General features: G+C 46.6%; 1 protein-coding gene across 3 annotated transcripts in view; it reads left to right on the forward strand.

The window, feature by feature from the left end:
• Positions 1-13,857, forward strand: part of TMEM94 (transmembrane protein 94) — a 95,730-nt gene that overhangs the window by 70,609 nt on the left and 11,264 nt on the right. For all 3 annotated transcript variants that reach the window (XM_054047508.1, XM_054047509.1, XM_054047507.1), the window contains 8 exons: positions 2,109-2,326; positions 3,405-3,586; positions 3,789-3,927; positions 5,214-5,329; positions 6,682-6,781; positions 8,055-8,163; positions 9,680-9,869; positions 13,438-13,515. In XM_054047508.1, coding sequence (XP_053903483.1) covers positions 2,109-2,326; positions 3,405-3,586; positions 3,789-3,927; positions 5,214-5,329; positions 6,682-6,781; positions 8,055-8,163; positions 9,680-9,869; positions 13,438-13,515 — 1,132 coding nt within the window. The remainder of the gene's footprint in view (positions 1-2,108; positions 2,327-3,404; positions 3,587-3,788; positions 3,928-5,213; positions 5,330-6,681; positions 6,782-8,054; positions 8,164-9,679; positions 9,870-13,437; positions 13,516-13,857) is intronic.

Consider the following 13,857-nt stretch of genomic DNA (forward strand, 5'->3'; position numbering starts at 1 on the left):
GGGTGGCCTTACCTCATTGGCATACAGGAGTTGCTGGTTTAAAATTAATTACTGGAGAGAATTATGTTTATATTAAGGCTCCACATAACAATACTTTATACACCATTTATAAATGATAAATAGCTGTTATAAATGTGAGTTGTCTGTAGTTGGTTATAAGCACATCGTTAAAAGGGGTTACATGGTTCTAAGCAATCTATTGACTCGTTGGACTCTTAACAATTTACTGACCATTTATTAAAACATTTGTTCATCATTTATAAACCCTTTCTAAATTGTTTATAAATGAAACCTTACTGTAAAGTGTGCCCAAGAATTCTAAGCAAGTTCAGTGATGGTGGCAATAGGATTTTGTTCGGTTATCTCTGGGAAGTCCCATATCTGCATACAAGGAGTGGTACATACCAGCTATTAGTTGTATCTTGCCGGGGTGAATTTGGTGCGCCTCATGTCATTATTGTCAGCTTTTGTCATTTGACAGATCAGTCCTGATTTGTTTTGTTGGTCCCCGACCTTTTTCGTCTGGCAGGCGCCAGACGATGAGCCACCGCAGACCGTGGCCGGTGGACGAGCATCCGCTGAAATGCCGCCAAGAAGCGGCAATGTCAATAGACGTCGCCGCCAAAATGCCGCCAACAAACAGCGTCATCCAGAGGCTTCGGCGGCATTTCGGTGGCGACGCCTCTGGATGACGCTGCTTGTTGGCGGCATTTTGGCGGATGCTTGTCCGCCGGCCAGTACGCGGGCGCACATAGATGCCCCAGTGGGTGCCATGGCGCCGGCGGGCACCGCGTTGGGGACCACTGTGCTAGTGTGTCTGGCTATCTTCAGGCGTTAAGACCTGTTACTTTTTTAAATATTTCTTTTACAAGGCATTGATTAAAAACTCTGTGTTGAGTAGTTCTGGCCCAGCCTAATGTTACCGCTGCAAATTTAAAACAGACATGGAATTTTAAGCTACTCCAATGACTGCGTGTTGACAATGTGCCTTTAAATGCAGCTGTTTGGAATTGTACCACTGGTGTACTGTGATGGAGGGGCTCTTTGTTCAACTTGCATTGGCTTTGTGTCGCTGCACCATGCAAATCTATATAATATTGTCATGGTTCAGTGCTAGCTGCATCTCTCATTCCTTCCTTTCTCTCTGAGTGCACTCCCTCTAGTTTTTAGGCCTTGAGCCTTTGCCTTCCTGGGTAGAATCCTGTGATGCTACAGCATCCTGTATGGGTGTGTGCCAACCATGATTGCTCATCAAGTCCAACTGCATTCAGCTCTCTGCCATTCTTTCCTTCGGGAGCTGTGACCAGTGACGAATAGAGTGTCCCAAAACAGTCTTCTTAAAACAATGTATTGTTTAATCTTAACAGTGGGAGCACAGCGTAACATGAGAAATGGGTTTTTAAAACAATAAATTGTCTGGATGCATATCTGTCTGAGCTAAAGGCCTGTCTTACCCCAGATCCCTCTGACCTCCGAAGTCTGGGTTCACATTTACTCAGAAGCCCTGTCTCTCCCTTGAGAAGTGTGTGACTTTAAACTCTCATGAGTCCTCTGATCTCCCTGCTCCCCTGATAGGGGCTGAGATCTGCCTGGGGAAACCTGTTCAGTGAGGTCTGCATCACAGCCAGTGGCTCCAGCATTGTCCATACAGTGTTTGCTGAAGTGTTATCTGGCCTATTGCTGTCTTTCTACTCACAAGTAAACAGCCTTGTTGGTGAATTAATCCCAAGTACTCATGCAATGAACCCCCTGGCAATAATCAGACAACTACATAACATATCTGGTGTTCATAAATTATTACAGGCAGCTCCAATTCTATCACAAATATGCTACATTAGTTTGTCTGTCCACCCCTCTGTGGGTGCATCACTGCCTCTTACAGGATGCTCAGGACTCCCTCTAGTGGCTGTAGCTCAAAGAATACAAGCTATAGGAGTGGTCTCTTTAGACCAGTCTCTGATCAGCGTTAGAAACAAACTTATAGGGAGTGGTCCAGGAAACTTGTATTGCTGATTTCCTCCAGCCCAGAGCTCCCAGAGGTTATACTGGTGTCAGAATGGCAACATGCCACTGATAGCTTTTGCTATTATCTTGTGTCTTCCATATAGGAAGAAAGTGTTGGATTTCTACCAGCGAGCATGTCTCTCAGGCTATTGTTCTGCCTTTGCCTACAAGCCAATGCACTGTGCCTTGTCCTCCCAGCTCAATGGCAAGTGCATAGAACTGGTGCAGGTCCCTGGACAGAGTGCCATCTTCACATCCTGTGACCTTCCTGGGACTACACCCATCAAACAGAGCAGCAGAAGGAACAGCTGGAGCTCTGATGGTATGTCTCTCTCCTCCTCCTTGTGGGATGTGTTGCTGAGCTGGGTCTCCCATTCCCAATCAGTCTGGAGCTGTAGCAGCTTTGCTCTCCAAAGCAGTGGTTGGAAATTGAGATCTAAGCATTCCCTTAAAGGGAAATAATTACTTATGCTGCTGGCAAGTGTATTTCTATCGTAAAGGTACCTAAATTTGTAAGACAATAGTTACACTTGAGGGTAGTCTAATTTATTAAAGCCAGGGGACTGAGACTCAGGACTCTTTAAGTTCTGTTCCTGGCTTTGCATCTGTGCAATCTTATGCAAATTACTTACTTTTTCAAAGGGGTCAGAAAGTGCCTAATTCCCTTTGATTCCTTTGGAAAATTGCGGCGCTAACCCCTATGTGCCTCAGTTCCCCATTCTGTAAAATGAGGTAACATGGTTTCACGTGGGAGTTGGGAGGCATAATTAGCGATTATACAATGTTTCATTGTACAATTTCTCATGCTACACCAGGATCCTTTACTGTGTACTGTATTGAGGTCACGTTAATCACACCCTGATCTGGTGAAGGAATCCTGTCAGTCTAAATCCTTAACAAGTCATTCTGGAGCCACTGCAGCATCCCTAGAGAGAACGTGTTTGATCCAATTACTTGAGATCAACTCCCCTTCAGTTTCATGGCTGTCAGCTTCCTCCAGACTTGCTGTGTTGTTTAAGCACAGTATGATGTACTTAAAATGCATATGTGTACATCATGCAGCACATGTACTGTGCCCTTCCCACCCCTTTCTTGTAACTGACTAGCATCCTTTATTTTATTTTCTTCCTTCCCATGCTGTGTGTGTTTTTGTGCTGTGTGTGTTTTTGCACTGTGTTCTTGGCTGCATGTTGGGGTGTTTAAAACTCCTTTTGTGACTGTGTATGATTGGGCAAATGGGTGTCTTTCCATCTGTTCATCTATACATGTGTGTCTGCATGTTTCTGTGCATATGGGTGCCTGTCTCCATGTGGTCATGTCTCGTTATCTGTCCCCGTGTGTGCACGCACATGTGGGTGTTTGTGTCTCAATGTGATTGCGTGTTGTTTGCATGCCTGAAGAAGGGATCGGGGAAGTGATGGAGAAGGAGGATTGTATCCAGGCTCTGAGTGGTCAGATCTTCATGGGAATGGTCTCATCCCAGTACCAGGCCCGACTTGACATCGTCCGCCTCATTGATGGGCTGGTCAGTGCCTGCATTCGTTTTGTCTACTTTTCCCTGGAAGATGAGCTCAAGAGCAAGGTAGGCTACATCTCTGCTATATCCCTTTCTGAACTTGCTTGGCCCCTGCCTTGAAGTTCATTCCCATATAGTCTGAGAGTAACCCTACCAAGCTGCCTAATGGTCTCAGTGGCATATGCTGGTCAGGGGGCATCTGTATGTATTGACCCCAAAGCACTGGTCCCTGCATCAGCTCTGTAAAATCTTGTGTGCTCTCCCCCAGGTCTTTGCTGAGAAGATGGGTCTTGAGACCGGCTGGAACTGCCACATATCCTTAACGCCCAACGGAGATGTGCCCGGGTCAGAGATTCCTCCCTCCAGTCCCAGCCATGCAGGTTCTTTGCATGATGACCTGAATCAGGGTGAGAGAACTTCCCTCTGGGAAAGGTGACTGTATGATTCAGAGGCGGGGTGTGTCTGCCTGTCGCTAACGAATGTGGTGTATGGTAAGCAAGATAGGATGCTCTGGTTGGGGTTTACTAACCGGCAGTGGAGTTCAGCTGTGACTCGGTGGCTTCTCGCCACAGCTGCCAGTTAGGGGATGTGACTAGGTGGCTCCCATTGAAGGATGAAACCAGGAATCTGGTAAGGATGAGCTGTCCAGTTTATCCCTTCAGCATATGTATATCACATAGTGAAACCTGCACTAATAACCCTGAAGAAAATAGGCTGCTGCGGTCTTAGGAAGCCAGTCAAATGTTCCTCACTGTTTCCAAGACAGTCCTGTTTAACCTGTACTTAACCCACTAAAACCAGTCCTAACTTGTTAGAACTGTGAGCCCAAACCTGAATGTGCATGACTTGTGAGTACCATGCAGTCATGGTAATTTGGCCACTCACGTGGCTGTTTAGGAATCTAACTGCTGATTTGTGCGCACACTTACTGCAGTTCCATGCAGAATCATGGGAGCTGGGTGCACACACACTTTTGTGCATGTAACTATCATGATTGTGTACACAATAGCCTACCGTGGAGTTGTTCATTTGCAGTTCCAATTTTTGCTACAGCCTTGATGTAGCTGTTGAGGGCATGTTTGAGCCCAGGTTAACTGACTCAGGCTTGCGCTGTGGGCTAAAATAGCAATGTAGGTGTTCCTACTCAGGCTGGAGTTTGGGCTGTGGAACCTGGTGAAGGGGTAGGTCTCAAAGCCAGAGCAGGAATGTCTACACGGCTATTTTTAGCCTCATAGCGCAAGCCCCAGTCAGTTGACCTGGGCTCTGAGACTCAATGCCACTGGGGTTTATTTTTTTTTTGCAATGTTGGACTTATCCTGTGGGTCTGTCTCTTGTCTGAAAGTTGCTCTTCTTCCTCACTTTAGATGTGATGTCTCCAATCTCTCCCCAGAAGACAGTGTGAGCAGGGAGAAAGACGGCAGAGCCAGAAGAGCTATCATGTGTCAAAAGATTAAAGAGACTAGGCTCATGCATCTGCCTCCGAGCAGATTAGTCATTTAAAAATCTTTTATTTTAAGAGACAGTTGAGTGGGATCTGACTGCAGCTAACCTAGAAAATCAGGGCTTGTGTTTCCAGGCTTCCACAGTTCCACGTGAAGGTGCTGTGTGTGTGTTGCAGGGGCACATGGCTGGAAACGGTGCAGTGTAGACAAGGCTGTGCTTATTTTTACCGCTGCCTTTCTCTCTGCTTCAGTCTCTCGAGATGACGTGGAGGGCCTGCTGCTGATGGAAGAGGAAGGGCACTTGGATCTCATCAGCTTTCAGCCAACAGACAGTGATATCCCAAGCTTCTTGGAGGACTGCAACAGGGTGAGTGTATATCTTTCCTTCTCTACGCCACACTGACTCTCTGGTTAAGAGCAACACCTTGGTGCTTTCCAGGAGCGCCACCCTCACGTAATCCTTGTTTGTTAATTAGTTCGTGTTGTGTCTCTTGATTCTTCCCAGCTTGACATCAAGGACCTGCACAACTCCCAGCACTAAGTAGTTCAGTTTTGCCCCTTTGCAAGCTCTCCTTCCTTCTTCCCATGAGAAGGTTTAAAGAGTGCTAGCTGATTTAGGAGTTGAGATGACCATACACAGAACTGCCCAGGAGGCTGTGAGGAGAAACGAGGCTTCTTTCTTTCCGTCTGGATTCCCTACCCTTCCTCCTCCAAGTGTGTGTGGGGGGGAAGATAATGGGTGGTGGTCTGTGCTGGCAGAAAACACTTTTCCCCTTCCCCAATCTTGGGCTGCAGCAGGCTCTGTCAGAGCAGATCAATGACTGGGAAATGCCTGATGGCTCACATAAGTCTGGGAGATGGCACGTAGCTTCTACTGGCCTCATAGAGAGACACATTTAAAACCACTCCAGTAGGCCGCTATTTAGAAAAAGAAAACGTATCTTTTTAAATTTCAGCTGGGTTGCAGATGAAATACCTGCTCCTTCTCCCCACCTACCCCACAGACACACTAGGAGACAGCAGAGAGTCCCAAAGAGCCTGGCTTTCAGGCAGGCAAAAACTCGCACGGGGGGAAGTACCCTTCTCTCACTGGCTCAGTTTATATCCCCATCCTCCCCCTGGAGCTATTCCCTCTCATTCCTTTTTTCATGTTAATTTCTCCCTCCTGCTCCATCAAGCAACATTTCCCCCCCCCCCCATATCCCTGACCAGTCTCTCCCCCTTGTGGGGCAGCCGTTGTGCAAAGTGGTCCCTTTTGCCCAGGAAGGCTAGCTCCAGCAGCCGGGCTAGCCTGACATCCGCTCTTGACTCAATTGGTTGTCCTGGGCTGGTGTTCCAGGTTGAATTGAAGGATTCAATCTCTTCCTAATGCAGTGTCTGAACTAGTGTTCTGGCTGGATGCTCAAACGCTAGTTAAATCCCTGACCACTGTTGGATCATGCTGCATCTGCAAAGGGCAAATAGTGAATCATGGGGGAGAGCATGGGCCAATCGGCATATGAATTGCAAAGTAATGCTTCAGCAGGAGCCGTGTTTTACACTCATTTAAGAAAGCCAAGCTCTCTCTATAGTGGACAGCAACTTAAGCCCGATCCTGCAATCGCAGGAATCTCGCCCCACAGAGATTTGAGTGCAGCAGTGGGGGGGCTGTAATCACCACCTTGATATTAATTTACAATTTTCTCCTGCCACCTTAATCTCTTTGTTCTTCCCCTACAGGCCAAACTTCCTCGAGGGATCCACCAGGTCAGACCTCACCTGCAGAACATTGACAATGTGCCTTTGCTGGTGCCCCTCTTTACGGATTGCACCTCAGAGAGTAAGTGACCGCTGGGCTGGGCCTGTCCCACATATCAGCTGCCAAATATTTTCTCCAGATAGTTGCTGTGGGTCATGAGAGCGTGGAGGGGTGGGGAGACCCTGCAGCAAACTGGGAGGGGGATTCTGGGTGGATGAGCCTCCATAGCAATCTTATGTGCTGAGGACCAGATCAATGGGAGTTTTACCATTAACTTGCTATAGTGAGCACAACCCCTAAGAAACTCCCCCTGCTGTTAGCTTTAATAGGAGTTACAGAAATGAGCATCTACAACACTGCTGCTCATTACTTAATAATAAGTGTTAGCAACCTGCAGAGGAATTTGGAGGCTTTGATCTCCCCTTGCAGTGATCATTTGCTTACATGGCTCAGAAATCACTTCCTAGAAGTCATTTCCTACTATGGCAGTGGTATTCGTGGACTACCTGACTACCACTAGCTTTCTGCATGACTTTGTTTATATCACTTCCCCCTTGGTGCCTTAGTTCCTTCATCTGTAAAATGGGGATAATGCTCCTTGTGAATGTGGGTAAAGTGACTCTGTCTTGCATGAAAGTCGCTATTTAAGTGGGAAATCCGTATTTTAAATTATTTCCCAGACATTTTTTAACAAGGCCTTTGTGCTCTGCAGCCAAGTCCATGCTAATTGTAAGCTCAAGGAACAGTGTCCCATGCAGGGGAGGCAAAGGTTCAAATGGCTCTGGGTCAAAATTCCACCCCTTCCCTCCACGGGCAGGTGCGTAGGGTACCAGGAGAGCAGTTATTTCTTTCCAAAGGCATAGACTGAGCTAGGATTGGATTGCATACACCTGTCCTGAAGTGGCAAGAACATTTAGTGAAGTGAGAGGATGATTTTTGCCTTCCCTTTATTGGAGGCTAGATCATAGAGCTTCCTGGTGGGGGAACACAGTGTGGGAAGAAGAGGGGTTTGTGTGGACAGTTAAAATAAGGCTTCTGAGATCTGTTTTGGAGGGTCTGTTCTTGATGTTGGTTTATAACTCATTGGGGAATTCCTAGTAAATGTGAAGGGCAATATCTTTTAACCTCAGATCATATATTTTTAAGGTCAGAAAGCTGATGGGCTTAGCCTTTGTTGTCTGAAGGACTCAGTTCCAAAGAGCAGTCTTGAGGTGTGTTGATCTGGTAACCTTTAACAGGTTTAACTGTTTGTCTCCAGAAATGAAATCAGAGTGAGAGGAGATTTAAAATGCTGCTGTGCCAGTGTTTTACATGCTACGGTAAGGCATTGTCTCCCTTTGTCATTCTCTTGCAGCCATGTGTGAGATGATCAAGATCATGCAGGAGTATGGAGAGGTGACCTGCTGTCTGGGGAGCTCTGCCAACCTGCGGAACAGCTGCCTCTTCCTGCAGAGTGACATCAGGTAGGAAAGCCGGGTCTGGACTCCTCAAACTGGTTGGTTGTTGCGTGTGTGAGGAAATAGCGGCTCGCACTGCTCACAGTTGACATATTCCATTAGCACCAGCCTTTTTTTTTTTTTTCTTCTGCCTTGAGAGGTTTTTGAAACCACCTATCTTTGGGTGGGGTGATTGCTCATGTCGCCTGGCAACGATACTAATCAATTTAGTAGTGTAGCTTAGTTTGTGGGAATAAATTATTTGGAAGGGGAGTTGGACCCACGTTTTTAAAGGTATGTGTGAAAAGCACCTGATCTGCACTATACAAGTCAGGCTCGTCTGTGCCAATGTCCATACTTGTGCACGTGGGAGATGCGTCAGACGCATGTGGGTATTCACCCACAAAAGCTTATGCTCCAATACGTCTGTTAGTCTATAAGGTGCCACAGGACTCTATCACTTTTTACAGATCCAGACTAACACGGCCACCCCTCTGATCCTTGGGAGATGTATGCTTACTTTTGCATGTGTGTTTTACAAAAAACTGGGGAGCTTTCTGTGTAAATGCTGCAAACATAGATGCACGTGCTCAGCTGGATGTCTGCATATAAATGTTCTATCTAAATCGAGGCCAGATTTCCGTGTGTTCCAGAGGATATGCACATGTTAAGTAATTGTTGGAGATTGAAGGGATACTTTTTAAAAAGAGCCTAAAGGACTTAGGAGCACCCTGTTTTAAAAACTACAAATACAGGGTAAAATTGACGACAATTGTTTGAAAAATAATAATGTATCTTGTTTTTATATCAATTTTCTTGCCACACCAATTCCTTTCATGCATATGCCATGATATCTCCTAGGTAAAATTACAGCATTTTATCTACTCCTTTGTTTCTGTAAACCTGTGAGAGGCGTTTTTGGCAGTAATGTATCGGTATTACTACCTGTCTGCTTTGCCCAGGCCACGTTGGACATTTATAGTATCAAGGATCATTTCAAGGAGTGCATTGTGCATCACTTGCACATTTTGCAGCCCATTGCATTACCAAGGAATAGATGGGCATTACTTCTTGCACTGTTGAATAAAAGATTGACCTAAGATTCCTAGAGCATCAGGCTTCGTGTGTTAGACTGCATTTGTCATTGGCTGATCTGCCCCTCATCATGAGTCAGATCAATTGTAGACTGAGGCCAAGATGTTTCAGAGGTGACGAGTGATCTTGGGTCATCACATGAGACACCATCAAGGAGCTTGATTTTCAGAAAGTGCTGGGCACCCATCTCTTACAAACCTGGGCCCTCAGATTGGGTACCCAAAATCCTTAGTCACTTCTGGAAACCTTGGTGTTAATTGAAAGCAGGTGGGATTTGCTCCTAAATCCATTGGGCGCTTTCAAAACTCCCACAGGGAACCCTAGGTGATGTATTTACAGCATGTGTTTTGTGTGAATATACATCTTATGTACTTGATCCTTAGTGTGCACATGGTTTTCTCCGCATGCGGTGGTGCCTTGCCTTACCATTGCACTGTTGTCTGTGCAGCATAGCGTTGGATCCCCTCTATCCATCCCGCTGCTCCTGGGAGACTTTTGGCTATGCCACAAGTACTAACATGACACAAGTCTCAGATGACCTTACACCTCTGCAGCTCTCAGGCCAGCTCAACAGCTTGCCCTGCTCCTTATCCTTCCACCAGGAAGAGAGCATCAGTATCATCCGACTTATAGAACAGGTGAGTCTGCTACATTCCCCCTTTGGTTGACCGACGGTCTGTCTATCCATCCAAAACCACAGCCTGACTCTCAAGATCTCCAGTCCTAATAGACTCATAGACTCATAGACATTAAGGTCAGAAGGGACCATTATGATCATCTGGTCTGACCCCCTGCATGCTGCAGGCCGCAAGACCCTTCCCTGGACTCTACCGTTGAAGTCCCCAATCCTGTGTTTTAGTGACTTCAATCGGCTGAGACCCTCCTGCTAGTGATCCCTGCCCCATGCTGCGGAGGAAGGCGAAAAACCTCCAGAGGCTCAGCCAATCTACCCTGGAGGAAAATTCCTTCCCGACCCCAAATATGGCAATCAGTAATACCCCGAGCATATAGGCAAGAGTCTCTAGCCTGACCCTTGTTGGCCATTATGCTGTTCATGTACCATTGCTTGGTTTTCCTTGGCTACTATGTTTTATCATTAAACCATTCCCTCCATAAACTCATCCAACTTAATCTTAAAACCAGACAGGTCCGTCGCCCCCACCGTTTCCCTCGGAAGGCCATTCCAATATTTCACCCCTCTGATGGTCAGAAACCTTCGTCTAATTTCAAGCCTAAACTTCCCCCCGGCCAGTTTGTATCCATTCGTTCTCGTGTCCACATTAGTACTAAACTGGAATAATTCCTCTCCCTCCCTTGTATTAACCCCTCTGATATATTTAAAGATAGCAATCATATCCCCCCTCAGCCTTCGCTTTGTCAGACTAAACAACCCAAGCTCCTCTAATCTCTTTTCATACGACAGGTTTTCCATTCCTCTGATCATCTTAGTCGCCCTTCTCTGCACCCGTTCCAGTTTGAGTTCATCTTTTTTAAACATTGGAGACCAGAACTGCACACAGTACTCCAAATGAGGTCTCACCAGCGCCTTATACAACGGAAGCAGGACCTCCCTATCTCTACTAGATATACCTCGCCTAATACATCCCAAGACCGCATTGGCTTTTTTCACCGCCACGTCACATTGCCGACTCATAGTCATCCTGCGGTCCACAAGGACCCCTAGGTCCTTCTCCTCTTCCGTTACTTCTAACCAATGCGTCCCCATCTTGTAACTAAAATTGTTATTATTCGTCCCCAAGTGCATCACCTTACACTTTTTACTATTAAATTTCGTCCTATTTCTGATACTCCAATTCACAAGCTCATTCAAGTCTCCCTGCAGAGTATCCCTATCCTCCTCCGAGTTTGCAACTCCTCCCACCTTCGTATCATCCGCAAACTTTATCAGCCCACTCTTGCAATCGGTCCCGAGGTCAGTTATAAATAGATTAAATAAGATGGGTCCCAAAACCGAACCTTGAGGCACTCCACTAGTAACCTCCCTCCAACCTGACAATTCACCCTTTAATACGACCCGCTGCATTCTCCCCATTAACCAATTCCCTATCCACCTCTGGATTTTCATATCGATCCCCATGTTTTTCATTTTAACCAATAGTTCCTCATGGGGTACTGTATCAAACGCTTTACTGAAATCCAGGTATATTAGGTCCACCGCATTTCCCTTATCTAATAAGTCCGTTACTTTCTCAAAGAAGGAGATCAGATTCGTTTGGCACGATCTGCCCTTCGTAAAACCATGCTGTAATTTATCGCATTTGCCATTAACTTCAAGGTCCTCAACTAGTTTCTCTTTCAGAATCTTCTCCAGCACCTTGCACACTACTGATGTTAAACTAACAGGCCTATAGTTACCCGGGTCACTTTTTTTCCCTTTCTTGAAAATAGGAACCACATTGGCTATTCTCCAGTCTAACGGGACTACCCCCGAGTTTACAGATTCATTAAATATAGTCGCTAATGGGCCTGCTATTTCCCGCGCCAATTCCTTCAATATTCTCGGATGAAGATCGTCCGGTCCACCCGACTTAGTCCCATTAAGGCGTTCTAGTTTTGTTTCTACCTCGGATGCGGTAATCCCCCATCCCGTATGCCCCTCTGTAACGGTGCTAGTATCCCTAATACCTTCATTGGCCTCATTAAACACCGATGCAAAATATTCATTGAGATATTGCGCCATGCCTAGATTATCTTTAATCTCCTCTCCGGCTATAGTCTTCAGCGGTCCCACTTCTTCTTTCTTTGCTTTCTTCCTATTTATATGGCTGTAAAACCTCTTACTATTACTTTTAATTCCCCTCGCTAAGTCCAACTCTTCCTGGCCTTTGGCCTTTCTCACTCTATCTCTACATTCTCTGACTTCGCTAAGGTAAGTTTCCTTACTGATCCCTCCCCTCTTCCACTCTTTGTACGCTTTCTGTTTTTTCCTAATCGCCCCTTTCAGCCGGTCGCTCATCCAGCTCGGTCTAAGTCTCTTGCTTAGTAATCTTTTTCCCTTTTTGGGGATACAGGCCTCTGACAGCTCTTGCATCTTTAACTTAAAGTAATCCCAGGCTTCTTCTGCCTTTAGGTCCCTTAATACGTTTGCCCAATCCACTTCCCTTACCAGTCCCCTTAATTTGTTAAAATTGGCCTTTTTAAAATTATAAACCCTAGTCTTTGACTTAATTCTGGTACTCTTTCCATTTAGTTTAAAGCGAATTAGCTCATGATCACTGGAGCCCAAGTTGTCCCCCACTACCACTTCCTCAACAAGGTCCTCACTACTTACCAGAATCAAATCTAAAATGGCCTCCCCCCTCGTCGGCTCAGCTACCACTTGATAAAGGAATTGATCCGCAAGCACATCTAGGAACATCTGAGCCCTATTATTGCTACTAGTGTTTGTTCCCCAGTCTATATCCGGGAAGTTAAAGTCCCCCATAATTACACAGTTTTAATATCCTACCGGTCTGTCCCGAAGAGCAAAGCCGGAGTCTTATGTGGCCATTTTAGCAGTGGTGAGGCCTCCCATTCAGCTTCTTTAGCCCCTTTGTGAACTACATCCATAGCACTCTCTGCTGATACCCAGCTGCCCTTTGCTTGGCCAGCATCGAGGAGATATTATTCTACCTGACTTCTCCCTTTCCAGTGAAGCAGGTCAGACATGGGAGAGCCAGGCAGTCAGCATGAGAATGTCATAGCAAATAGTCTTGGGTCTATGGTGAGACCTCGAAGTGAGTTCTCTGACGGGTGTAAAAGCTTTGCTACTCAAAGATGCAGCAGGACCATGGGAGGAGGGAGTGCATTGTGGCACCAGGATCCTGACTTTAGTAAAATGGGTAAGGAACGTGCCTATGGAGGTCTCCAGGCAGAAAAGCCTTTACTGCAAAGTTAGCATTAAACCTGGAAAGGCAAAGATGTTTGCAGAGGTTCAGCTCCAGGCTTAATTCTGCACCTACACCCCTACCATCCTCTACAGCTGGGCTGGAGACCCTCTCCCTTGCCCCACACCAAGTTTAACTCCTCTCCCACTCTCCCCATACGGGCCAGAGACTCTGCCTCAACCACCCAAAATATTTCCTGGGAGGTCGAGGTCGTCGCTGCGTGGATGTTCCATGCCAAGTGGGTATAAGCTCCCCTTGGGCTCCTTGCAGCAGGTACCCTCCCAGTGATTGCCCTGTGGGGGCTTGTGCTTCCTTGCAGGCCAGGCATGCGACGTACGGGATCCGCAAGTGTTTCCTCTTCTTGCTGCAGTGCCAGCTGACTCTGGTGGTCATTCAGGTGAGTCCCTGACCCTCGCGGGGCTTAGGGGAGGAAAGCTGGGGGGTATGTGAGGATGTAGCCCAATGGGGTGGGTCAGCCCTGGAAGGGGGGGGGGGTTTGGCTTTCTCCAGGGTTTATACATCTCTTATGGTCGGGATCCTGTGTATCCAGTACACTTGTTTCAGTTACGCACATTGCTGATTGAACATAATCCTATTAATGAACACTCTTTGATGAGGGCAGTTACTATGCTAGCCATGATAAGACTCTGGTTGCCTCCTGGCCTAGACTGCCCTTCTGCTTAGGCAGGGTTTTAACTAACCTCCTGCAGGGAATGTTCTTTGGCCCCCTCTTGCCCTG

This window comes from Malaclemys terrapin, chromosome 13 (assembly GCF_027887155.1).
Source record: "Malaclemys terrapin pileata isolate rMalTer1 chromosome 13, rMalTer1.hap1, whole genome shotgun sequence".
Lineage (NCBI taxonomy): Eukaryota > Metazoa > Chordata > Testudines > Emydidae > Malaclemys > Malaclemys terrapin.